Genomic DNA, 27,898 nt, shown 5'->3' on the forward strand with positions numbered 1-27,898 from the left:
AAAAGAACCGGCTTTTGATTTCATTGATTTTCTCTATTGTTTTCATGTTTTCAATTTCATTTATTTCTGCTTTGATTTTTTTATGATCTATTTTCTTCTGTTTACTTTGTATTTAAGTGTTCTTCCTTTTCTAGTTTTCTAAGATGGAGGCTTAGATTATTGATTTGAATTCTTTCTTCTTTTTAAATATTTGCATAAATTGCTATAAATTTCCACATAGCACTGCTTTTGATGCATCTCCTAAATTTTTTTTTTTTTCCTTTTTGTCTTTTTTCATGACTGGCAACGGATCGCAACCCTCAGTGTCGCGCCCGTACCGGACCGGGACTGGCAATGGGATCGCAACCCTCGGTGTTGCACCCGCACCTTGCTCAGCCAGTGAGCGGCCGGTCTGTATGTGGGATCCGAACCCTCGGCGGGAGTGCCGCCATGCTCCCAAGCGGCGCACTGTAGCCGTGCGCCACCGGGCTGGCCCCGTGCATCTCCTAAATTTTGATGATTTGTATTTTCATTTAGTTCAAAATATTTTCAAATTTCTCCTGAGACTTCTTTGGCCAAGATGTTATTTAGAAATGTATTGTTTTATCTCCAAATATGTTGGGATTTTCCAGTCATGTTTCTGTTATCAATTTTTAATTTAATTCCATTATGCTCTGAGAGAAGACATTGTATGATGTCTATTTTTTTTAATTTGGTAAGGTGTGTTTTTCAGCCCAGAATGTGGTCTATCTTGGTGAATATTCCAAGTGAGCTTGAGAAAAATGTGCATTCTGCTGTTGTTGGATGAAATATTTTGTAAATGTCAATAAGATCTAGTTGACTGATGGTATTCTTCAACTCACTCTTTACTAATTTTCTGCTTGTTAGATCTCTCAGTTACTGACCAAAGGGTGTTAACATCTCCAACTATAGTAGTAAATTTGTGTATTGCTCTTTGGAGTTCTATAAGCTTTTGTTTCATGTATTTTGATGCTTTGTTAGGTATGTATACATTCATTACTGTTATGTCTTCTGGGAGAAATGACCCTGTTATCATAAAATGCCCCTGATAATTTTCCTTGCTATGACATTTGCTTTGTCTGAAATTAATAGGATCACTCCATCTTTCCTTTGATTTGTGTTAGCTAATATATCTTTCTTTATCCTTTTATTTTTAATATATCTGTCTTTACATTTAAAGTAGGTTTCTTGAAGACAACATACAGTTGGGGATTACTTTTTTATCCACTCTGACAATTCCTGTCTCTTAATTGGTATATTTAGACCACTGACATTTAAAGTGACTAATATCTAAAGTGACAAAAGTGGGTTAATATCTAGCATATTTGTTATTCTATTTGTTCCCTTTGTTCTTTATTATTTCCACTTCCTCCTCTCCCCTTCCTCCTACTCCTTCCCTTCCCCTCCCTCTTCCCCCTCCCTCTCTTCTTCCTCTTCTTTCTCCTTCTCCCCTCCTCTTCCTTCTTTTTGTTTTCCCTCTGCTTTTAATTAAGCATTTGATAAGATTCTACTTTCTCTCTTGTTTTAGCATACAAGTTATACTGCTTTTAAAACTTTTTTAGTGGTTTCTCTACAGCTTGCAATGTATTTTGAAAAAGAAAAGTGGCCCAGAACAATCTGAGCCATATGAGGTCTGCTAAACTTATCAGGCCTAGAGAGATATGAGCATGGGGTTTCAGTTATGTCTCCCTCACACATGTCCAGGATAATTGCTTAATTGCACATTTTAGCAACAGTTCCCAGACTAGTTGCTGCCCCACCAATGCTACCCAAATGTTATCACAAGTTGTACAATATGACCCTCACCCTTTCTTTATTGCAATGTTCTTGTAATTTATGATGCTAAGAGCAAGGTATAGCCAATAAGGAGCTTATGTTGTTTTAGTGAACCAATGTAAATTCTTGGCAAACAGCTTTGGAACTGCCCCCTTAACTTCTCCTTTTTCCTTTCAAAGTCTGTCTGTAATTGCTGCTGTAAAAGCACATATTCAGGGCAACTTGAATTTGTGTTTCCTAGGCTATAGCCCTCAGTCTTGGTCCCCCCAAACTCATTGTTTTATATATTTTTGCCTCAGTTTCTTCCTTTTGGTCAACATATATACAATTAATCCAAGTCCATTTTCCAATAACATTATACCATTTCATGTCCTTTCCTGTCTCTTACAACATTGTAGTCATTCATTACACTTTAAGTTATGATGCCAAACACACTGTTGCTATTATTATTTTATACAAATTACCTGTTAGATCAATAAATAATAAGAAAAATAAAAGATTTTATTTTACCTTTATTTATTCCTTCTCTAATGCTCTTCCTTTCTGTTTTCCTAGATCTGAGTTTCTTACCTATATCACTTTCCTTCTCTCTAAAGAACTTCTTTTAACATTTCTTGCAAGGCTGGTCTACTAGGGATAGATTCCCTTAATTTTTGTTTGAGAAAGTCTTTATTTCTCTTTTGCTTTTATATTCCTGGTCTGATAATTCCAAAATTTCTGCCCTATCTGAATCTGTTTCTGATGGTTTGTCTCTGCAGACTGTTTTTGCCTTTTAGCCTGACATAATTTTTTGTTGAAACCCAGACATGATGTATCATGTAAAAGGAACTGAGGTAAATAGGCCTTTAACGTGAGATTTTATGTTATCTAGCTAGGAATTAGGCTGTGTTTACTGTTTGTTGTAGTAGAGGAGTCTGAGGCTAAAATTTTCTCCAGTGTCATTGTTTTTGACTCTACTGTTTTCTTTTGGCTTTCTTTGGGACTCCTTAGAGTCTGTGGCTACAGTTCTTTTAGCTGTAGTCACCTGTTATTGTACAGGAGCCCTACTGATGGGATAGTAAGATGTGGGGGGATGGGAAGCATTTTATAGTCCTATAATTAGGTCTCAGACTTTTAGTGAGCCTCAGTTGGGTATTTCCATTCTCCCATGTCAAAGGCGAGAAGGGGCTAGAATTGAATACCTCTCCTCCCCCAATTGAAAGCTAGATGGGGCTGGAATTGGGTATTTCCCTTTCCCCAGGTCAGTAAGTATTTAGTAAAAGCTCAGTAGTTTGTGATCTGCTAGTTTCCCTATGATGTGTTTCAGAATGATTACTATTCCCCTCTGCTGGAAGCAGGAGGGAATTTTTCTTTGACCTTTACAGTGAGAATCTGGTAGGGCTCCTGGAGGGAGTAGAACTCAGAAAAGTGTGGGGAACCCCCAAAGACTGGGCCTTCTCTGAGTTTTTTAATACTCGGGCTAGTCTATACTGATTCTTCAGTAATTTGTTAATTACAGTTTAAAGTGTTCCTACTGTGCAGATGTGGGCTTCTGCTCCTGGTAAGCTGTGATTCTCTGTATCTGCCTGTCTCTTCATTTCTGGGGGCAGCAATCTGTCCCGAGACCTCAATTCACTGATGGATCTAAGAAGAATTGATTTTCAATTGTTTAGCCTTTTTCTTGTTGTGAGGATGGGAATGATGACTTCCAACTTCTTTACATTTCAGGTCAGAAACTGTTTTGCTATCTTTGCCTGACTTTATTATCATCAAAATTCTAATGAGATGCTGGTATAGAGTTCCTTTTTATCTTTTGTTTCCAACACTATTGCCATTTTGTATATCTTCATAAGTAAATTTAGTGGTGAGGTTTTATCATAAATTTCAGCTAACTTTAGAATCCTGTTAATTATCTTTTGAGGTAAGTGGAAGTGACTCCTGGTACTAGAAAATAATATTTTAAAAATTATAGGGCATAAAATAAAACAAGCTTAGGAAGAACTAATTTTTAAGAGTATAGTATTCCCCATGTCCATTCTTTTAAAAGCAATTTTCAATGCTTAGCAATATCAATGATATTTATTTTGGTCAGGAGATGTTTTTTCAACTCAAGTTTTCCAGAAAGAAAGAAAGAGAGAGAGAGAGAAAGGAGGGAGGGAGGGAAGGAAGGAAGAAAGAAAGAAAGGAAGGAAGAAAAAGAGGGAGAGAGGCTCCACCATTACCCTCTTACTGAGGGCAATTGTATACACTGCACAAAACTAGGTACATTATTTGTACCAGTTTTGCATTGATTGAACATTTTCTTTTTCTTTTTCTTTTTTTTTTTCCTTTTTGTCTTTTTTCGTGTCCGGCAATGGATCGCAACCCTCAGTGTCACGCCCGTACCGGACAGGGACCGGCAACGGGATCGCAAACCTCGGTGTCGCGCCCGCACCTCGCTCAGCCAGTGAGCGGGAACCGGTCTGTATGTGGGATCCAAACCCTCGGCGGGAGCGCCACCGCACTCCCAAGCGGCGCACTGTAGCAGTGCGCCACCGGGCCGGCCCTTCTTTTTCTTTTGAAAATGTGATTAAAATCTACATCAGGGGTTAGCAAACTTTTTCTTAAAGGGCCAGATACTAAGTATTTTAGGCTTGTGGGTCATGTGGTCTCTGTCACAACTAGTCAACTTTGCTATTATAGCATGAAAGCAGCCATACATAAGTAAATGGTTGTGGCTGTAGTTTGCCTACCCCTCTTTATGCCTACATACTTTTAAAGGAATTGACGACTGTCATGAAGAATTTAAGATAGGTTATGGACAGAGCTGAAACTCCGAATTTATATATCTGATTTTCCTCTTATCTCTCTAGTTTTCTCTGCAATTTTGTCCATTTCTACCAACATTTTGTAAATGTTGAAATTCACTAAACCTCAGCCTTAGATCATTTTCTTTTCTCACTTCTATACTCTCTCCATAAGCAATGACTCCAATATTTTTAAATTCAGTGTATTCCTCTGCTCTGAATCTAACTGCCAACTTCACATTTCTTGAAGGCACCTCAAGTTCAACATAAGTAAACTGAATTTATAATATTCCACTCTCAAACATAGTTTTCTGTTGGTTTTCCCAGCTTCAGTGAATGGTATCATCACCTCTTTAACAAGACAAGCCAGAAATTTAGAAATTATACTTCACATACAGGATAATTTCTTTAAATCTGTCGAATCTTTTCATCTGTCCACTTTTTCTCTGCTAATGAAAAAGTTTCTACTGTCTCTTATCTGGATTATTGCAACAGAGAGCCATTATTGGCCCCTTACATCCTTGTGGTTTGAGTGATATTTACCAAACAATATTCTGATCATATAACTAGCCCCACCCCTTCAATGATGTCCCTTTGTTGTTAGGATAAAAATACAAATACTTGGGAATGGGGATCATAAAGCTGTGTGCGTTTTGTCACCCACCTGCCTTTCCATTCTCAGTTTGCAATTATTTTCCACCCTATTCTGTGCCACAGCTATGCTGGCTTTCTATTAGTTCTTCAAATAAATATGTAGTGCTCATGACTTCTCTCTGAAATGTCCTTGCCCCATCTTTGCCCAACTAAACTACTATTCATCCCTCAGATCCTTAATTGCTTCTCCTCATGGAAGCTTTCCTTAGCCCCCAGTTTAGAACAGTCTCTCTGTAATAGACCCTCTTAGAACTGAATTCCTATACTTTATAGCATTTATCTCAGTTTATAATTATTTATCGGTGATTATTTAATTAATGTCTACTTTTATCACCAGACTGAAAAACCCATGCTTACCACTACGTCCCAGGTGCAAATTCTTAATAAATATTCATTGATTGAATGAATGAATGAATGGTCATGTACAAAATCCAAATACTTGCATTACAATGAGCAAACCAATTTTGAATCTTATCTGGGAAAAAGAGACAACTCATTGAGTTGTTGGCTATAGAAAGAGTACAGATCTCTCTTATTTTATTTTTCTCAGACTTTAAATATGTTTTAACATCACTTCTGTGCCCTTCATTTTACCAATTTTCTACTGTCTTTTTCTATGATAAGACCAGGCAGCTTATATATATGAAACAAAGCCCATTATATCCATTATAAATTGATTCGTATTTTATTTACTAGCCCCACTGGCCCTGTGACCCGCATGTTAATTTTTAGGTTCTCTTAAGCCACTTAAGTCATCTAAGGCTAAAGGAACAAGTATTTTCTTATGTAGATACTAAGATATTGTCTCTGCTGTTTCTATAGCTCTACTGGCACATTTATCATTACTTAAATTCCTTCTTCATTAAGGCTCAATTAGTTTTCATTCCATTTCACTTCATGTAATGTTCCCTACTTGTTGAATGATTATGCCTTTGGGAACATGACCTTTTGTCAATTTAGTTTAACAAACATGCATTGAGTAGATTTATTATGCCAGGACAGAGGATTGCAAAAGTGAAAGAAATTATCTCTGACTTTAAGGAGCTTACATACTTTTCAGGGGATACAGATATGAAAGTAAATAATGCTAGTAAGAGTTGTATTATTTTAGGTCAAATAAACATTAGAATTGGGATGGCAGGTTAAGACATACAAAATAGGGAGAAAACCAAAAAGAATTTAGTTGGATAAAATCAAAACCATATCTAAGATTCTTTATTTGCCAAGAATTACATATATTGCTTTACTTATTGTATGGAGAGCTTTTTATCATGGGTTAAGTAAGTGAAGGAGGAAATTAACAGTTTGGTAAGAATAGCTCTTTAACTGTTAGAATTTTCCACTTGCTGTTATCTAAATGAATTACGTAAAGGCCACCTGTAAACCTTTGTGTCAACTGATGATAAAATCACCCAGTGGTTTGAAAGACTATATTGTATTGTAAATCTTAGAAGCACATTACAGCATATTACATCCTATATTATTAACCAGAAGAATGACTTCATTGGCAATAAAGAATTCATTGTAAGAAAGTAGGTGTGACAAGGTCTTTCCTTTTCACAATTCATTTTCCATGGAAACCCTATAATTGAATCATATTTATGAAATTGTGATCTAAGTTTTTGTATTGTTGATGTAACAGCATTTCTGTCATGTTTGTACATTTTGGCCCATTAGATGTAGAGTTTGGCTTCTCTGTATGTTCTTTTATTATAGAGTTGGCCTCATAAACGTGATTTTGTGTGTGTGTGTGTGTGCGTGTGTGTGGCAATGTAATAATTATAAAAACAGCAAGCCATTCAGAAAGAGAATTTCTGAGATTCAATAAAACAGGGTTTTCTTTCTTGAAAACAGAAATATGCTCAGTTTTAACAGTTCCAGAAAAATAGCACCAAATTTGACTATGAGAAACCAGAAATGCACTAAAAACTATATTACGGCAAAATATTCATTCTTCATAATTACCCTATGGTGTCTATGATAAGTTTGGCCCAGTCACAGAACACCAGGGCAATAATAATGGAAAGATAAATGTATATTATGAGAAAAACACAATTAGAAAAGTATAAAGATAAACTTACTGGTTCTCCTGCAAGTCCCCGGTCTCCTGTACTTCCAGGGGGTCCCTGTAAACCCTGGACAAATAAAGGCAAAACTTGTAGAAAAAGTGGTGTTTGAAAATGTTTTAGTTTGTTTGCTTACCTTAGCTTTCCTTATAAATCTTTCCACCTAACTTTTCTATGTCTACCTCTATTTTTTGACTTTTATAGCAAAATACACATAACATAAAATTTACCATTTTAACCATTTTTTAAGTGTACAGTTCTGTGGCATGAAGTACATGAACATTTGTGTAACCATCACAACCATCTATCTCAAGAACTTTTCACCTTCCCAAACTGAAACTCTGTACCCACTAAACACTAACCCATCACCCTTTTCTTCTATTCCCTGGTAGCCACTATTCTAATTTCTGTCTCTATGAGTTTGATTGCTCTAGATTACTCCAGATTATTGTCTGATTACTTATATACAATTTTTAGCTATGTTTCATTTTTTTATTTCTGTTGTTGAGTTGTAGGAGTTCTCTATATTATTATATTTAATCCTCACTCTTTTTTTAAAGTTGTTTTATTTATTTATTTATTTTTTGCTCATTTCTTTTTTTTTGAATTTTTATTTTGTCAATATACAATGTAGTTGATTATTATGTCCCAACACCGAAACCTCCCTCCCTCCTCCCTCTCCCCCTCCCACCCAAGAATCCTCACTCTTATACTGTGATAAATATTTAGAATTATTTTAAATTTAGATTTCTTTTAATATTAGTATAAGTTTTTTTCCCCCAAATAATATCTTTGTGATGTGCTAATAAGATTACTTTCTTATATCCTAGCAAGGCACAGGAGTATCTGAACTTAGATGGACAGAAATGACCATACTGGACCTCTAACTTTCTTTTTTTTTTTTTCCCTTTTCATTTTTACACCATCCCACCTATGGTACCATAAAGTCTGTCTCAGATATGAAGTATGTTATAAAATGGTAGAGAGAACTCTAAACCAAATTTTGGGTCCTCCCTGATCCTTCCATTCAAAGATTTACTGAGCATGTACTATGTTCCAGACACTGACAATATATAAAATATTGCCCCTGTTTGCAAGCTGCATCTTCTACATTACTGACCTTGGGAAGGTTGATAACATTAAACTGAAGTAAAGATATTCACAGTTCTTAGCAACACACAGTCTTCTAAGTTATAATCATCAATGCCATATTCAGTTTCTCTGGTTAGAGAAAGGGAAATATGTAAAATTATGAACTCCCATCTGGCTAAGGCCCTGTTTCAGTCCTGAAAATCATATGCTGCTCATTCACTCCAGGTTCCTAAATTAAGAGACAGTATCAATTTAAGGGATCCTCCTGTGTCCAGTATACTAACTGAAACATATAGCAAAAGTTCAGAGCTTTAAAGAATGTCGGCCCAACTTTCTTTGTAAAGTATGTTTGGACACAATATCAAGCTTAATATATACTTTTAATGCTTGTTGGTGGTGCATAAAAGATGTTTTATAAAGCTATAACATGATTTAAATGGGCTCTATTTTTATTGGGGATGAAGAGGAAAAGCACAAGCTTGCACCAAACAAAAATTCTCTTTAGGGCTTTTCAGCATTTTAAAGATAGGGAAACGGAGGCTCAGACAGGTTAAGTAATTTGCACAAAATCAAAACAGCTAGTGAATGGCAGAACCAGTATCAGACCGCCCACATATCTGACTCCAATACAACAAATGATACATTATATGCAGAAGAATAATATCAATAATTGTGGACTTGTCAGAAATACTGGAGGCCAAATGAAAATAGAAAATCATCTTTATAGTGCTGAATGAAAACAAAACCAAGGCTAAACCCTGTCAAGTCAGAATCCTATATCCAGTAAAAATATCCTTCAAGAATAAAAGTGAAATAAAGACATTACATAAAAAAAGTAAGAGAATTCATCACTAGCAGATTTCACTACAAAACGTCTAAAGGAAGTTTATAGGCTACAGGAAAATGACACCATTTGGAAATGTGAATCTTCAGAAAGGAAAAAGAGCACCAGAAACGGTAAATAGGTGGGTAAGTGAAAAATACTATTTCCCCCTTAAATTTCTTGAAAATATACATTTCACTTAAATTAAAGAAAATAGCATTTTATTTATATTAAAGCAAAAAAATAACTTTGCAATGTGGGGTTTAAAACATGTGTAGATGTAATACATAAAACAATTATAGCATAAAAGACAGAGTGTTGATAGATGGGCCTATATGGTTGCAAATTTCTTACACTTAAGTATTTAACAAAAAATATTTATTTTGCAATCTTCGACAAAGGCATCAAGTCTATTCACTGGGGTCGGGACTCCCTCTTCAGCAAAGGGTGCTGGGATAACTGGGCAAATAGGGCTGGGCACAGACTTCATGAATATGACCCCAAAAGCATGGGCAACCAAAGGAAAAATAAACAAATGGGACTATATCAAACTGAAAAGTTTCTGCACAGCAAAAGAAACAATTAACAGAGCTAAAAGACAGCCAACAGAGTGGGAGAAAATATTTGCAAAATACATATCTGACAAAGGACTAATATCCAGAATATATAAGGAACTCAAACAACTTTACAAGGAAAAAACAAGCAACCCAATTAAAAAATGGGCAAAAGAGCTAAGTAGGCATTTCTCTAAAGAAGATATGCAAATGGCCAACAGTCATATGAAAAAATGCTCAACATCACTCAGCATCCGGGAAATGCAAATCAAAACCACACTGAGATACCATCTCACCCCAGTTAGGATGGCTAAAATCCAAAAGACGCTGAACGATAAATGCTGGCGTGGTTGCGGAGAAAAAGGAACTCTCTTACATTGTTGGTGGGAATGCATAATGGTGCAACCCCTATGGAAAATGGTTTGGAGGTTCCTCAAACAGCTGAAGATAGATCTACCATACGATCCAGCTATCCCACTGCTGGGAATATATCCAAAGGAATGGAAATCATCAAGTCGAAGGTATACCTGTTCCCCAATGTTCATTGCAGCACTCTTTACAATAGCCAAGAGTTGGAATCAGCCCAAATGTCCATCATCGGATGAGTGGATAAGGAAAATGTGGTATATATACATAATGGAATATTACTCAGCTATAAAAACGAATGAAATACTGCCATTTGCAACAACATGGATGGACCTTGAGAGAATAATATTGAGTGAAACGAGTCAGGCAGAGAAAAAGAAATACCACATGTTCTCACTCATTGGTGGGAGCTAAAAAATAAACAAATTAATTTACCCACAAACACACACAAAAAATCCCGGGGGGTGGGGTGGGGAAGAAGATATAACAACTATACTCTTTTGAAGTTGTTACAACAAGCAAACGGAAAGGACATTCTTGGGGGGGAGGGGAGAGAGGGAGGAGGGTGGGAGGTGTCGGTGATGGGCCATAATAATCATATACATTGTATATTGACAAAATAAAAATTTAAAAAAAAATATTTATTTTGCAGCACTTTACAGAAAATGTTTGTTGACCCCTGACCTAGAATAACCACTCAAAATATTAATGAGGAGAAATATAGCTTAGAAACCAATAGATAGATTAAAATAGAATTCTCAAAATTATTCAATGCCAGCAGAAGGCAGTGAACAACAGTAAAAAGGACACAAAGAGAAGTGAATCAGAAAACATAGACCTAAATCAAACCATATCAATAATTACACTAAATGGAAATGGACCAAACACTAATTAAAAGGCAAAGATTGTGAGAATGAATAAAAAAGCAAAATCCAACTCTGAGACATTCATTTAAAATATCAAGACACAGATAGGTTGAAAGGAAAATAATGGAAAAGATATGTCATGCAAACAGCAAGCAAAAGAAGGCTGGAAAGACTGTATTTTAATATCAGATAAAGTAGTTTTCAAAAGAAAGAGTATTAAAGGAAGGAATAAAATGAATTACTAGAAATAAAGAGGAGCATTTTTAATGATAAAAGGGCCAGTTGATTAGGAAGACATAATAATCATAAATGTGAATATACTTAGAATTTCAAAATACATGAAGCAAAATTTGACAGAATTAAAGGGTAAAATAGAGTAATACTGAATCATAGCTGGAGATTTTTTACACCCCTTTCTCATCAATTTATAGAGCATCTAGATAAAAAAAATAAGTAATGTATGAACTGTTAGTTTTTATACAATTTAGAAAACCAAAATTAGTGACCCAGGCTTTATAACCTTAATAACACAATGAATTGTGGCCTTTCTCCCTGAATCTCCCTTTGAGTCAGATCTATGTGTGGATGGAAGGCAAGTTAGAGGAAACAGTGTTGGCACACAGACAAATATACTTTTACTGGATATCTGGACCACCAGGGTACATAGTGTTGCTAGTTTTCACTTAATACCTGGCTTTAGAATTATGACAATTTGGACATGGAAGGGGTCTTAGAGATCTTATCGGTCTCCTTATTTTATAGATAGGAAAATACAAGAGAGCTAACCAATTTAACCAAGGTTATACAGTTTTAGGAGTATTCACTAGAACAAAAATCAAAATGACCTCTCATATATCTTTCTACTACAGCACTGCCTGCTTGTTGACAGTGCATAGTGACTGGAGACTCTAAGATTACTTATTCTAAAGGATCAAATGAATATTTGGGTCTTGTCTGGCTTTTTTCGATTGATTATTTCTAGCTTCTACATGCTCTCATTCAATCAAGGAGAAAGAGACAATGTAGGTATAGAGCTAAGTAAACTTCAACAACTATTATAAACTTATGATTTAATGTCCAACCCATGTCATCCACTAAAGTAACTTTACTTTTCCAGTAGTCTATGGTACTAGTTTGCTGTAAGCTAAGGTCACGGAATATTCCAGTATCTTTTATTTGATTGAGGAAGTCAAACATCAAATATCACATTTCTCTCTCTCTTTCTCTCTCTCTCTCTCTCTCTCTCTCTACTTTTTTCCCCCTCCAAATATCACATTTATTCAAGCATACCTGATGAGCTGAAAATGAAGATAAAATTCTAAGAAAGTTCAACAGTACACAAAATGAGTAAGTAATTTCATTTCTATGTGCCTCATTTTTTTCTTAAATGAAAGGAATAAACATGGAATCCAAATTTCTCTACTTGCTGCAACATATTTGCTTTATATACAGTATAACAAAGTGGTTAGAATCTACAGAAACACCATTTACACTGATTTAATAGAAATCCAGATAATGAATATTAATACTCAAGGAATATTCTCTGGGGATGATTATAATTAATAATACAATACCACACAGCAACTCTTTCCCTGAACACAGTCATTTTTTCTTTTTTACGTCTCTTACATTTTAAGTTTGACCATTGTCAAATAAAATGCTATTGTGAGAAACAAAAGGCAGGGGGCAGCAGATTTCAAAGAGGAACAATCAAGTGCAGTGACATTAGTGACAGTTACTATAGCAGTTAAAGCACTTTATCCTATCCTTTTCTGACACCTCAGCTGTAATCTGTTTATACTATTATCTAATTTTATAACTTTAAACTATACACATGAATGTATATAACAAATCAAAATGTCATTATTAAAAACTATGATTCTGAATGAAAGTAATTAAAAATAACCATACATTTAAGCTTTTGTGCTCATATATATGTAACAGTTTATGTGTATATGTGTATGTATGCATGTATACCTTTCTTTTTAATATTTTTTTAACCCTTTCCTAGTGATGATAACCACAGAATTTGTTGCCTCTCAGGGGAAAAATTATGTAATTCTGGCAGGATATTTGATAGTAGAAAAATATCTAGAGCTATACAATATTAAAAACTTTTAGGGCCGGCCCGGTGGCATACTGGAGAGTGCACCGCTTGGGAGTGCAGCGGCGCTCCTGCCGAGGGTTCGGATCCCATGTGGAGACCGGTTCCCGCTCACTGGCTGAGCGAGGTGCGGGCGCAACACCGAGGGTTGCGATCCCATTACCGGTCAGTAAAAAAGACAAAAAAAAGGAAAAAAAAAAAAAACTTTTAGAGCACTGCCATGGGAAGCATGACAATGCACACAGTTCCATACTCTAAGGGTCTAACAAGCACTCAAGTTGAGTTAAAAGGAAACAAGGCAAGAGGTCTCGAAGTTTCTCATTGTGTTAGCTTTATTAATATCCCATTCTATTTATATATCACACCATTTTGTTTTCTAATGGGTTTTACACAAAAACTAATTTATCATAGCTAAAGTAAAGTAAAAGTACCAGTCATCACCAATGGTTTATAGCTAGGTACAACCAAGGCCCAGAATGGGTAAGCAACTTGCTCAAATAAGACAATGACCTAATGATTAAAGGAGGAAGAGAATGTGTATTCTCTTAGTATAACATACTAAATACTAAATAATAGTTGTGTCAAAAAATAAAGCAGATAAGAGTAATCATTTCATAATGTATACATATATCAAAACATCACATTGTACACTGTAAATATATACCATTTGTATTTGTCATAAAAATCTCCAAAACATTGTTTGAGCACACCCTCCCCCGCCCCCCGCTAAAAAAAGCAGATTAAAAATTGTTCAAAGCCTGATTATTTTTTATTACTTACTGGTTTCCCTTGAACTCCCCTCTCTCCAGGGTTTCCAGTTTTACCCTACAGAAGAAAAAAAAAATGCTTGGGTCAAATAGCCCCCTTCCAAAACATTAATCACACACCAAGAAAAACAGGGAAGATTTTCAATGTTTACCTTTAATGTGAAATGTTTTATTACTTACAATAAGACCAAGAGGCCCTCTTTTTCCTGGATCTCCTTTTTCACCCTAACAAAATATCAGTACCAGGTGAGTTAGTAAGAATGTGAATTATGGTATATAGTTCAAAATTGGAAAGAAAATATTTCTGTGTGTGAAGTAAAAACTTTATAAATGTTTCATACTTAGACTAAGAGAAAATTCAGAACCATACTTTTGTAAGGAAATACATCATTTTTAAGACCGGTAGGACATATGGGCTCAATAAAAGCTAACTGCATATGAAATGAGAGAAATCAATGCTTACCTTGGCACCTTGTATGCCTTGTTCCCCTAAGAGACCATCTGGTCCTCTTGGTCCCTAGAGTGGGAAAAATATTCTGTTGCTAATTTGGAATGTTCCCTTTTTTATTGTTATGTGTGCTTATAAATGAAGACCCCATGCCCTTCTTTGTTGACAAACTCCTGCTTGTTTTTAATGCCCTGACCACAGAAAAGAATACGGCTGGGTACAAGGCTGCACCTATATGCATGGGAGAATCAAGACCGTGTTTTTCAGATTTAATGCCAAATAGTAAATCAGATAACTGTAAAAATAGCTTATTCAGTTGTTGAGGTGGGTATAATAGAGGTTTGTTACGTGGGTGTTTTGTTCACTTTATCATTTACTCAGCAGACAGCCAAGATTTATTCTTAAAACATCTCTGAATAAACTTAAAAGTGTCTGTTTTGTTTGTTTGAACAGTCTTCTTAAGTTTCATATTCTGGGAATGGTGCTCTTCACATTATCAGAAAATGAATGCTGGTTGCATTGTACCCACTATGCTCCTGCCTGACAATAGTCACCAGGAGATGACAGGGGCAAGAAAAAGAGCAGAAAATGCTGTTGGAAATATTAATGTAAATTTAAAGCTTCTCAATAATTAGTTGCAAAGAAGCAATAGTTGTAAAAGACATTCTCTAATAAAATGACAGAATAGTCTTCCTGCTTAAATTATAACTTTCCTTGGAAGATCTGAAAGTTCTTTTTTAGGGACCTAATTAAATTCTACAGCCTCTAACAGAACATTTACTGTGGAAAATGAATTTCATTAAGTGTTATCTGGATACACAGTTGTGAGAAAGTTTCCCCATTACGAAATTTTATAAAATAAAAAAGTAAATTATACGAATGACTATAATACAGGGAGAGATAAGGCATGTCAAGGACAAATAGGAGAATTCAGAGAGAGAGAGAGAGAGACAGGTTTCACATGTTTATGACGGACATGTAGGTATCATTTTGGCAGCGGGAGGGCAAGCTCTCATAGACATATTCAAAATATTAGGAACTCTAGATAGAAGGATAGTATGAGAAAAGGGAACGGAGGCATGAAAGAAGATACTCAAAAAATGAAAAAGTAGTTTGTACGGCCAGGCTATTGATTACATGTGGAGAAATATTAAAAAATAAGTGTGGAAAGAAAAACTGGGACTTAAAAGTTGAGGGACTGGAGTTTATATTTAAATCAGTTGGCTATGGGGAACCACTAAAGATTTCTATACAGGACAGTGATACAAATCTCCCAGTACAACATGCTGATTTGAAGGCGTTCTCTAGCTTCAGCACCTTGTCTTGCACATCATCTGAGATAAGCCTTGCTTTAGCTTTATATTATTAAAATCTGCTCACAATAATAGGACTCTCTTCCTAGGTACTCTTAGGGTAATGTATTCTTTGATCCTCTTGGCCACATTCATAGATTTGGAGAAAATGCTCACACTCCATTAGAAGCATAGTTTCACTGGTCCTATTAAAGCCATAGCTCCAGTGCCATAGTTTCTCAGTTCATATCCAAGGTACTCCATAGTCTGTCCCCAACTTCCTTTTCTGCCCTATTTTCCAATAAAATACTGGAAAACTAAATTACAGTCTTATTGTGAAAGACTTGAATATCAACTTGAGGAGTACGGACTTAAAAGTGCTTATCAAACAACTCCTATGGTACACCAGGTATTGTTTTAAGCCCAGAGGACAGGGTAGGGAGAGGAGACAAATCCCTGAATTCATAAGCAAGCAAATAAAGATGAAAAATTAAAGTAAAAAATGAAAATAGGCAGTCAAGTATAATGAAGAAAAATAAAGGAGATTAAGGGACCAGAGATTATCCAAGGTGGAGAGCACTATTTTAGATAGAGTGGTCTGAAAAGTCTGTCTAATGTGGCATGTGGGTAAATATCTGAAGAAAGTGAGATTGCAGCCATGCAATAACTTGGGGAAGACCAATGTGGAAGAAGAAACAGCAAGTGCAAAGGTCCTGAGGTGGGGGCATGCTTGGAAAATTCAACAATTGAGTAACTGAAGATGAAAAAAACCCAAAAAAACAAAAAAAACAAATGATTAAAGGATGACTCTGAAGTTTCAAGCATGAAGGTCCCTGAGAACTTTGCTCTAATGATTACCCTCATCTTAAAATTTAACCAGCCTGTATTGATTCTTTTTCTCTGGCACGTTCAATGCCTTATTTTCCTCTTTCTGCCCTGTGAGAAACAGTGCTAAGTGTTTTTGGAGTAACAAAAGAAGAAGGCTAACAGAGTTTGAAAAGGAATGAGTGGTCAACATTCCAAAATACTGCAGAAAATATGTATGCTCTAAACTGAAAATGTGTCCACTGGTAATCAGGTACTTAAAAACAACTTTGTAACCTCAAATCTCTATGTCTTTCTTGGACATTTTGTTACTGCAGGCTATGGGTTAAATATGTTGCCCCTAAAACTCATGTGTTGGAAATGTGATTCCCATTGTAGCAGTGTTAAGAGGGTGCGAAATCTAATTATGGTATTTTAAAGGTAGGGCCTTTAAGACGTGATTGGATCATGAATACTATGCCCTCATGAATGAATTAATCCATTCATGGAGTAATGTGTTAATGGTTTAATGGGTTATCATGTGTGTAGACTGGTGGCTTTATAAGGAGAGTATATGAAAATGCTATTGCTATTTTCAACGTATAATACCCTGATCGCCACAGGACTCTGCAGGCACTCCACCAAGAAGGCCCTCACCAGACATACCCTCTGGACTTTTGATTTCCCAGCCTCTAAAACTGTAAGAAACAAATTGTATTTCTTTTAAAATAACCCAGTTTCAGGTATTCTGTTATATGCAACTGAAAACTGAGTATACACTGAGTAACTGGTAGAACAATAACAGCATTAATAGAAAAAAAAATTAGAAATGTAACTTTGGGGTGGACAGAGGAGTGGTGGTAGATAATGAGTTCAACTCTAGTGACAGAGTTAGAAGTCATTCTCAGTTTAAATGATAGCCATAAAGATAAAGCTTCAAAAGCTTCAAAATTCTTTAGTAATATTAAAGAGTTAATCAAATTAATGAATGATCAGTTTAATTCTAAATGCATTAGATGAGAGGAGACAAAACAACTATTTCATATAAATGCCCTGACACAGAGGTATAAATTTAGAATTTTTTTTAAAAGTTTGTTTGGTCCAAGATGGTAAATAAGTTTCCTTTCTTGAATAAAATCAGATTAAGTGGCTGCCTACGAGTATACATAGGAAAGACTGAATCTAGCTGAAGAAAAGCCTCAAAATTAACTGCCAGTTTCTTGTCCTGCCACATAAATCACCTACTGCCATGGATGAACTAGTCCAAATCCCAGTTTTTAAGATGGAGAAACTGAACTCTGCAGATGTTAGGTGAGTTGCCTGACTCCCATGATGTCTAAATGCCCAAAGACTTTGAATAATTGTGCTTTATTAAGTTAATAATATTTTTTCAAATGTTAAAAAGAAATAAGGGTTAATCCTGTCAGGAAGTGATTCAGGCTAGAATAGAGGACTTGAAATTAGAATACATTTACAAAATGAATATTAAACATTCACAAGTAAAGAGCTGATTGGTAATATAATTGAAAGGAACTCCCTCCAAAATTAAGGAATACTTACAGTAATGATAACCACTCATTTTACAATGTTTTACTTTAAAAAAATACTTCTACATTTATTATTTCATTTACTAAGCCTGGGCTACACAGGGAACAAAGAAATACAGGTTTCTGTGCCTATAGTGATGGTAGAAATAACTGCATTTAATTGGAAAAAAAAAAGGTCTAAGTAGTGCAATTGCATTGAAGGCTATAAAGTCTAAGTTTGCTCATTAAGAGTTCAATGGTGGCAGAACTCTAGGAAAGGTAGTCTATGCTCCAGGCAAAAGTAACCTAACTAACTAAAAGCTTAGCTTTATCAGCATCTGTAAGTTTCCCTCTGACACTGGTTGTAGAAGTTACCCCATGGGTTAGTGTATATGCCTGCTTTGACTCCTAAGACAAAATAAGCTTTAGGACAAGCTCTAAGAAAGCTAGACGAATAGCATTATAATAGATACCTAATTTGGCATAAAGTTAAATTCTCTTGGAAAAAGTATGCTGGCTAATAGAAAATCTAATCCTTTGTTTATACTCTTATGAAAAATTAAGTTGGCTACACTAAACTATTAGTAGGTTCTCAAAGCTGGAATAAAAGTCTGATGGTTCAGCTACATAAACTAAGAATGTTTTGTAAAGTAATAGGTACTTGAATTGTAGGCAATAATGTTAAGGAGTTAACAAAATTCATGAATGATCAATTTAATCCTGAATGCATTAGATGATAAGAGACAGGACCACTACTTCATATAAATGCTAAAATTAAAAGAAAAAAGAAAAAAAAACCCTGTGATTTACTAAAACATTAACACAAACTGCATACTTATTGATTTAGAAAGACTTTTATGAGAACTCAAAGCCCATCCCTATGACCCCTAAAATCAATTTTAATCTATAATTAAGGGAAATGCCCTTATCACAGAACAAATGTCTTTGTAACTTGGACTAAGCGTATTTATATTTCCTTCTAATAATATCTGTTTTGCTTGACCTATCTATTAATTTTGAGTCACTCACATGCCTAGCTTATTATGCTTAAGCAATCTTTTCTGGCTCTTGATTTACACAGCCTGAACAAATGATGAAGAAAAAGCATTTGATAAAATCCAACATCTTTTCTTGATAAAAACCTTCAACAAATGAGGTGTAAAAGGAACACACCTCAGCATCATGAAGGCCATATATGACAAATCCATGGCTAATATCTTAGTAAACAGAAGAAACCTGAAAGCAGCAACAGGACAAGGATGCCCATCTCTCCACTCTTATTCAACACAGGACTAGAAGTCCTAGCCAGAGCAATTAGGAAAGAGAAAAAAATAAAGGGCATCCAAATTAGAAAGGAGGAAATCAAATTGTCCCTGTTTGCAGATGACATAATCTTATATATAGAAAACCCTAAAAGCTCCACCAAAAAACTCTTAGAACTGATAAACAAATTCAGTAAAGTTGCAGTATACAAAATCAACACACAAATACCAGTAGCATTTCTATACACCAATAACAAGCAAGATGAAAAAGAAACCAAGAAAGGAATCCCATATACAATAGCTAAAAAAAAAAAATACCTAGAAATAAATTTAATAAAGGAGGTGAAAGATTTGTACAAGAAAAACTATAAAACACTGATGAAAGAAACTGAAGAGAACACAAAGAAATGAAAAGACATCCCATGTTCATGGATTGGCAGAATCAATATTGTGAAAACTACATACTACCAAAAGCAATCCACAAATTCAATGCAATCCCTACTGACAGAAGAAAATTGATCACGTAGAAGTAGAGAGTAGAATGTTGGTTAACAGAGGCTGGAAAAGGCAGGGGAGAAGAGAAGAAAGAGGTTGGTTAACAAACACAAAACCACAGCTATATAGGAGAAATAATATCTAGTGTTTTGTAGCAGTGTAGGATGACTATAACAATTTATTGTGTGTTTTTAATTAGCTATAAGAGATGATTTTGAATCTTCTCGACACAAAGGAATGATAAATGTTTTAGGTAATGGAAAAAGAAATCAGTGGGTGCCAGGGTTTCAAAGGAGAAGGGAGGAAGTGGAGATGAATAGGAGAAACACAGAGGATTTTTAAGGCAGTGGTACTATTCTGTATGATACTGTAATGGTGAACACATGGCATTATGCATTTGGCAAAACCCATAGAACTGTACAACACAAAGAGGAAACCTTAATGTAAAACTGAGTTAAAAATAGGTGAATATTGGATCATAATTGTAACAAATGCACCACACTTAAGTAACATGTTAATAATAGGAGAAACTGTGTGTATGGTGGGGTGTGGAAACTATCTGTAATTTCTGTCCAATAGCTTTGTAAAGTTAAAACTGTTATGAAAATAGAGTTCATTACTTAGGAAAAAAACAACATGTATAAGAAAAAAAAAGTGAGAGACAAGTGACTCTTCCTTTCACTTGAACACTCAGAGGCCATTGCAGGGTGATTAATTGGCCTAATGTGAATATTGTTGTGTCACAGGGAATAGGAAGGCCTGAAGAGAGGGAGAGAGACCAGGGCAGTTGGTGGAGCAGTCAGACACACACAACATTTATCGGTAACGTTCGCTGTCTTAGATAGGAGAGGTTTGTGGTACCCCAAAACAATTACAAGAGTAATATCAAAGATCACTAGTCACAGATCACCATAATAATAATTATAAAATAGTTTACATTAATAATAATAATAAAGTTTGAAATATTGCAAGAATTACCAAAATGTAATACAGAGACAAAGTGAGCTCACACTGTTGGAAAAATGGCACCCATAGACTTGCTTGATGCAGGGTTGCCACAAACCTACAATTTGGAAAAATGCAATATCTACAAAATACAATAAAGCAAAGTTCAATAAATGCCTGTAATATATGGAAAAGTGTCTGGCAGGTGACAGGCATGCAATAAATGGTGGCTCTTATATCTTTAAAGAAAAAATAATTTAAGTTTTAAGAGACAACTTAAAGAGACAAAGTTTTTTAAATTTAATTCTGTATGCATAATTATTAGACAACAATGATTGTGACACCTCTGATTTACAATTAAACTCTTATTCATCCTGTGTATCTTCATTCTATTTCTTATTGCTCTTATTTTGTCATAACATTACTTTTTCTTCTATGTAAGTCTGCTGTGAGTAGAAAAGTAATTTATTTAAAGATCTTCACATTTACAATTCCCTCAAAGAATGGAATTGGAGATTTGGAATAAGAAAAAAGAATTCTGTATGAGTTAGTGATAAATGTGAAAATTAAAATGTAAAAGTATAATTTTAAAGTACAAATGACTATGAGTCATATTTCAATTAAAATAGGTAGTTTAATATAATGAATAGATAGGAAAAACTTGTGAATATCTAAGCACAATTCTAGAAAATATGGTACTATTTTTGTTGAATGCATCACTATTTATGAAGTGACTTTTTTGAGGTTAATGTACTTCTTTCATTAGATGACTTACTCTTTGTCCTTTAGGACCTTGACTCCCTGGTGATCCTCTTGCTCCCACATGACCCTGCATGTTGCAAATTTAAAAATCAGTCATAGAATTCACAATAATGTTATCAGAATAATGGTGATAAACTTTCTTATCACATGTGTAATACTCTCCTTGGGAATTCTTAAAATAAAATTGATTAGCCTCCTTTAAAAATATGCATTAATTATCAAAAACCTCCCCCAGTATTCTGCCTTTGGAATATTCTACTATTTGGAGAAGTGTCATTTCTGGGTGTTTACACCCTGAACAAATAATAAGAAGCTTTTAATATTCACTGACTAGGTAGTTTTCAGAGGAACACACATGGAGTGATGGAGAAAGGAGACACTCAGCCAGTCAGACAAATCTAATCTGCCTGGCCCATCAAAGAAACAAAGGCTATCACAGTAAGATGTCTTTACCATTTTTCTAGACATTTATCATAATCCCAAACATAAAAATAGATTTTTGTTCTGTTACCATGAAAATGCCACAAGATGTTCCAAATTAATACACCACAAAAAACAGCCTGCAATGGAGATTAAGTTGCTATTTGTAAGTCAATTATAATGAATTATTTTTATACCTATAGTCATCAAGACTCAGTTGGAAAACAAAATTTATTTATCTATAATATTAGGTAGATAAAAATGGAGTAAACTTTAGTATTTCAGATTTACTTATTCTTTTCTGTGAGTAAACAAACTGTCAACTATGCTATAGATCAGTCTCCCTAATTTAAGAAGCCAATAACATGTCTATAAATATACTGGAAAATCAGGCTTAGTTTTAAAACACAAGCTTCACAAAAGTTAGTATAAGCCATTTCTGATAAGAAAATTTTGGCTCAGGGGATCCTAAAGGCTAATCTTTTTCATATTTAAGTTCATAATAACTGCCAAATGTGGATAAGCAAAATTTATCTCTTTAGAGGTAAAATTTCACTATCTTTCTGTAAACAACAAATGAAGTATTTTTAAAATCAACTTTTGGTGGAGAGGTGAGCCAACCCGAGTGACTCACGCAGAGGTGCGGTCTGCCCCTCCCCCTCAGACCCTGCCCCACTGAAAGGTAAGTCACGCAGCTCATTCTATGGCCATAGACTCTGGATTAGGACCCAAGGTGGTATGATATAACCACTACCACACCTACTGTCAAGCATGGACCATTCACCACCACAGTAGCTGCAAGGGCCACTTTATAGGTAACCTACTGCTCACCCAACTACACTGATTGAATAAGAGTCACCAGTAAAGCCTGCAAATAGAGTAAAAAATCTTTATCCTCATAGCCAACCTCAGTGTAATAGAAGAAACAAACCCTCTACCAAATGATCAAACATCAATGAAAAAATACTAGAACTACAAATAAACAAGAAGATATGATACCACCGAAGGAATACAGTAATGCTCAAATTTCAGACGCCATAGAACAGGGAATCCTTGAAATGTCTGAAAAAGAATTCAGAGCAATGCTCTTAAGAAAACTTGAAGAAATAAAAGAAGACTCAGTTAGAGCACACAATGAAACAAGAAAAAATATCCAGAATATGAAGGACGAAATCTACAAAGAGATTCATATCTTAAAAAAGAGTGTAGCAGAACACCTACAAATGAAAGATTCACCCAGTGAAATAAGAAACACAACAGAGAGCTTGAGCAGCAGGCTAGAGCAAGCAGATGAAAGAATTTCCGATCTCAAAGATGGTCTTTTTGAAATAACCGAGGCAGACAAAAAAAAAAAAAGGAAAAAAGAATTAAAAATAATGAGGAAAACCTAAGAGAGAGAGAGAGCAGACAACCTCAAGTGCTCTAACATCCAAATCGTGGGTATTCCAGAAGGGGAGGAGAAAGGAAAAGGTATTGAAAACCTATTTAAGGAAAACATAACAGAAAACTTTCCAGGTGTAGGGAGAGATACAGACTTTCAGATCCAAGAAGCTCAAAGGTCCCCAAACATATTCAATCCAAAAAGATTCTCCTCCAGACACATTATAGTTAAATTTGCAAAGCTCAAAGACAAAGAGAGAATTTTAAAAGAAGCAAGAGAAAAGCATCAGGTCACCTATAGGGGAGCCGCCATCAGTCTAACAGCAGACTTCTCAACTGAAACCCTACAGGCCTGAAGAAAGTGGAATGATATATTCAAAATACTAAAAGAAAAAAATTGCCAGCCAAGAATTCTTTACCCAGCAAGGCTCTCCTTCAGAAATGAGGGAGGGGCCGAGCCCATGGCGCACTCGGGAGAGTGCAGCGCTTGAAGTGCAGCAGCGCTCCCACCGCGGGTTCGGATCCTATATAGGGATGACCGGTGCGCTCACAGCGCTCACTGGCTGAGCACGGTGCGGCCGGTCTCCAAAAAAAAAAAAAGAAAGAAAAAGAAATGAGGGAGAAATAGCATATTTCCCAGACAAACAAAAGTTGTGGGAGTTCACCACCACATGACCAGCCCTGCAAGAAATTCTCAAGGAAGTCCTTCATCTGGAATCTGAATAATGATGATCACTATCACAAATATACAAGAAAGAGCAAAACCCACCACTAAAACAAAACTGCCAATGAGAAAGTGAAAGAAGCTAAATCATGCCACATTAAATGTCCAACCAACATTGAAGAAGAAAAATAAACAGGGAAGTAATGACCAAAAGGTATTTAAATCATGTAAACAAAAAGCCATTAAATGACAGGAATTAAACAATACTTGTCAATAACTACCCTAAATGTGAATGGATTAAACTCCCCATTCAAAAGACACAGACTGAAAGATTGTATTAAAAAGCTAGACCCAAGTATATGCTGTCTTCAAGAGACCCACCTCACCTGTAGAGACACACACAAACTAAAAGTGAAGGGCTGGAAAAAGATATACCATGAAATTTGAAACCAAAAATGAGCAGGAGTAGCTATTCTTATACCAGACAAAACAGACTTTAAATCAAAAACCAAAAAGAGACACACAAGGCCACTATATAATGATAAAAGGATCTATCCAGCTCAAAGATTAAACAATCATAAATATATATGCACCCAATACTAGAGCACCCAGATATATAAAGCAAACTCTCTTAGACCTAAAGAAAGAAATAGGCCCTAATACATTAACAGTGGGAGATCTGGACAGATATTCCAGGCAACGAATCAACAAAGAGACACAGGATTTAATCTACACCCTAGACCAACTGGACCTGGCAGATATATATAGAAAATTTCACCCAGCAACTATAGAATATACTTTCTTCTCATCAGCTCATGGAACATTCTCCAAGATAGACCACATATTAGGTCACAAACCTATTCTCAGCAAATTTTTAAAAAAACAAAATCATTCCAAGTATCTTTTCAGACCACAATGGATTAAACTGGAAATTAATAATAAGCAAAACCCTGGAAACTATACAAATGCACGGAAACTAAACAATAGGCTGCTGAATTACCTATGGCTCCAGGAAGAAATTAAACAAGAAATCAAAAAATTTCTTGAAACTAATGAAAATAAACTTCTATTTAACATAGTACTAGGGGTACTAGCCAGAGCAATCAGGCAAGAGAAAGAAATAAGGGTAATCCAAATTGGAAAAGATGAAGTCAAACTTTCTTTATTTGCAGATGACATGATAATATATATATAGAAAAACCTAAAGACGCTATCAAAAAACTCCTAGATCTAGTTAATAACTTCAGTAATAATGCAGGATACAAAATAAATGCCCCCAAATCAATTGCATTTATATACTCAAATAATGAATTAACAGAAAGAGAAATAAAGTAAGCCCATTTAAAATTGCCAGAAAAAAATAAGATACCTAGGGATAAATTTAACCAAGGAGGTGAAAGACCTCTTCAATGGGAACTACAAACCACTTCTGAAAGAAATTAAAGAAGACACAAAAAGATGGAAAGATATTTCATGCTCTTAGATTGGAAGAATTAACATTGTGAAAATGTCTATACTACCCAAAGCAATCTACAGATTCAATGCAATCCCCATCAAAATACCAATGACATTCTAACAGAAATGAAAAAAATAATCTTACCTTTCATATGGAAAAACAAAAGACCCTGAATAGCCAAAGCAATCCTGAGCAAAGAAAACAAAGCTGGAGGCATAACTCTGCCTGACTTCAAATTATACTACAAAGCTGTTGTAACCAAAACAGCATGGTACTGGTATAAAAAAAAACAGCATGGTACTGGCATAAAAATAGACATTCAGATCAGTAGAGCAGGATTGAGAACCTAGAAATTAATGGTGAGGTTTACAGCCATCCAATACTGGACAAAGGCAACAAAAATCTACATTGGGAAAAAGACTGCCCCTTCAACAAATGGTGCTGGGAAAATTGGATATCCATATGCAGAAGAATGAAACTAGATATGCACCTCTCACCATATACTAAAATCAACTCAAAATGGATTAAAGACCTGAAACTGTAAAATTGCTAATGTATAAGACCTGAAACTGTAAAATTGCTAAGGGAAAATATAGGTGAAACACTTCAGGAATTAGGTCTGGGCACAGACTTTATGAACATGAGCCCCAAAGCACAAGCAACAAAAGAAAAATAAAATAAATGAGAGTACATCAAACTAAAAAGCTTCTGCACAGCAAAGGAAACAATCAACAGAGTGAAATGACAACCTACAGAGTGGGAGAAAATTTTTGCTAACTATGCATCTGACAAGGGATTAATACCCATAATATAAAAGGAACTCAAGCAATTACACAGTAAAAAACAAATAATCCAATTTAAAAAATGGGCAAAGGAGCTGAATAGACATTTTTCATAGGAAGACATACAAACGGTCAACAGGTACATGGAAAAATGCTCCACATCACTAGTCATCAAGGAAATGCAAATTAAAACTACACTGAGATACCATCTAACCCCAGTTAGACTGACTATAACCAAAAAGACAGTGAATAACAAATGCTGACAAGGGTGTGGAGAGAGGGAACACTCCTACACTGTTGGTGGGACTGTAAATTAGTACAACCACTATGGAAAACAGTATGGAGTTTCCTCAAACAACTACAGGTAGACCTTCCATACAATCCAGCATTCCCACTTCTGGGTATATACACAAAGGAATGGAAATCATCATGTAGAAGGGATATCTGCACTCCCATGTTCATCACAGCTCTGTTTGCGATAGCCAAGACATGGAACCAACTTAAATGCCCATCGATGGATGACTGGATAAGGAAACTGTGGTATATATACACCATGGAATACTACTCTGCCATAAAAATGAATGAAATTCCCCCATTTGCAACAACATGGATGAGCCTGGAGTAACTTATGTTGAGTGAAATAAGCAAAGCACAGAGAGATAAATACCACATGTACTTCACTCATAAGTGGGGGCTAAGAGAAAAAGAAGGAAGGAAAGAAAGATGACAGTGGTGCATTGGACTTGCAGAGTCCATACCCTAGGATACAAAGTGGAATGAGGGGGAAAGGAGTAGGGGGAGCGGGAAGGAGGTTGGGGATAATTTGGTGGGGGACATTGGGTACAAACACAATTTGTGGTAATGGGCATGCTGCCAGTGTGGATTTCACTTTCATATCTTGGGCATGAAGGGTGACAATCAACTTTGTATCTCATGAATATTCATAACCAATTAAAAAAAAAGAATTAATGCCCTCCTAAAGGGGGAAGCACTCTTGTGGGAATTGATTCGTTCCCGCAAGAGTGGGTTGTTAAAAAAAGTGTAATAATAAAAATCAAATCAATTTTTGTTTAATAAAAGTACATTTTCTATGAATTTTATCTGAGGATATTTGCAAGCTTTTAAGAAAAATATGTTGGAACTTATGCTTGTGATTTGTTTATCTGATTGGTCTCACTTCTAGTCTTGATTTCTTTTTTTTTTTTTGTTCCTTTTTGTCTTTTTCCGTGACCGGCAACGGATCGCAAACCTCAGTGTCGCGCCCGTACCAGACCGGGACCGGCCACGGGATCGCAACCCTCGGTGTTGCTCCCGCCCCTCGCTCAGCCAGTGAGCGGCCGGTCTGTATGTGGGATCCGAACCCTCGGCGGGAGCGCCACCGCGCTTCCCAAGCGGCGCACTATAGCAGTGCGCCACCGGGCCGGCCCCTAGTCTTGATTTCTGACCCTGTTTTCTTATGTATGGTTTTTAGGAAGTATAAATGTTTTCCAGTTTAAGTTGCAGAACTGAAAATGGTTAATGAACCAAGTATTGGTGAGGAACTTCATGATACATGACATATTCCAAAGTGTTTTTTATAATTTGGGAGAGAAGCAGTCTCCACTAGTTTACACATGACTTCTTTTGCATAAAAACGAAAAATACAGCATAACAAAAGCGATGGATTTAAATTAAAATAAACACTCTAAAAGGGATTATAAAATCTTTTCTGTACTTACAGGTAATCCCAATGGACCCACGGGTCCTGGAACTCCAGGAGGACCTGGATATCCCTATATTTAAATAAAATAAGAAAGACACAAAATCTCCATTGCATTTAATCATTTTTT

The 27,898-nt window shown here is 35.6% G+C and overlaps 1 protein-coding gene and 1 long non-coding RNA gene across 2 annotated transcripts in view; both read right to left on the reverse strand.

Annotated features, from left to right (window-relative positions):
* The window catches only part of COL24A1 (collagen, type XXIV, alpha 1), a gene marked incomplete at its 3' end in the record, with an annotated part of 142,583 nt that extends 128,359 nt beyond the window's left edge, over positions 1–14,224 (reverse strand). The window contains exons 1-3 of the mRNA XM_008582339.1: positions 14,204–14,224; positions 13,847–13,891; positions 7,277–7,330 (exon numbers count right to left, since the gene is read on the reverse strand). Of these exons, the coding sequence (XP_008580561.1) occupies positions 7,277–7,330; positions 13,847–13,891; positions 14,204–14,224 (120 nt within the window). The remainder of the gene's footprint in view (positions 1–7,276; positions 7,331–13,846; positions 13,892–14,203) is intronic.
* A 71-nt stretch (positions 14,225–14,295) lies between these two features.
* On the reverse strand, positions 14,296–27,835 carry LOC103598342. The gene is made up of 3 exons (XR_551195.1): positions 27,788–27,835; positions 21,381–21,434; positions 14,296–14,350 (listed from the first exon to the last, which is right to left on the reverse strand). It is a non-coding gene; the product is annotated as an uncharacterized LOC103598342 (long non-coding RNA).
* Between the last annotated feature and the right edge of the window lie 63 nt (positions 27,836–27,898).

Source organism: Galeopterus variegatus, unplaced genomic scaffold (assembly GCF_000696425.1).
Source record: "Galeopterus variegatus unplaced genomic scaffold, G_variegatus-3.0.2 Scaffold2575, whole genome shotgun sequence".
Classification (NCBI taxonomy): Eukaryota; Metazoa; Chordata; class Mammalia; order Dermoptera; family Cynocephalidae; genus Galeopterus; species Galeopterus variegatus.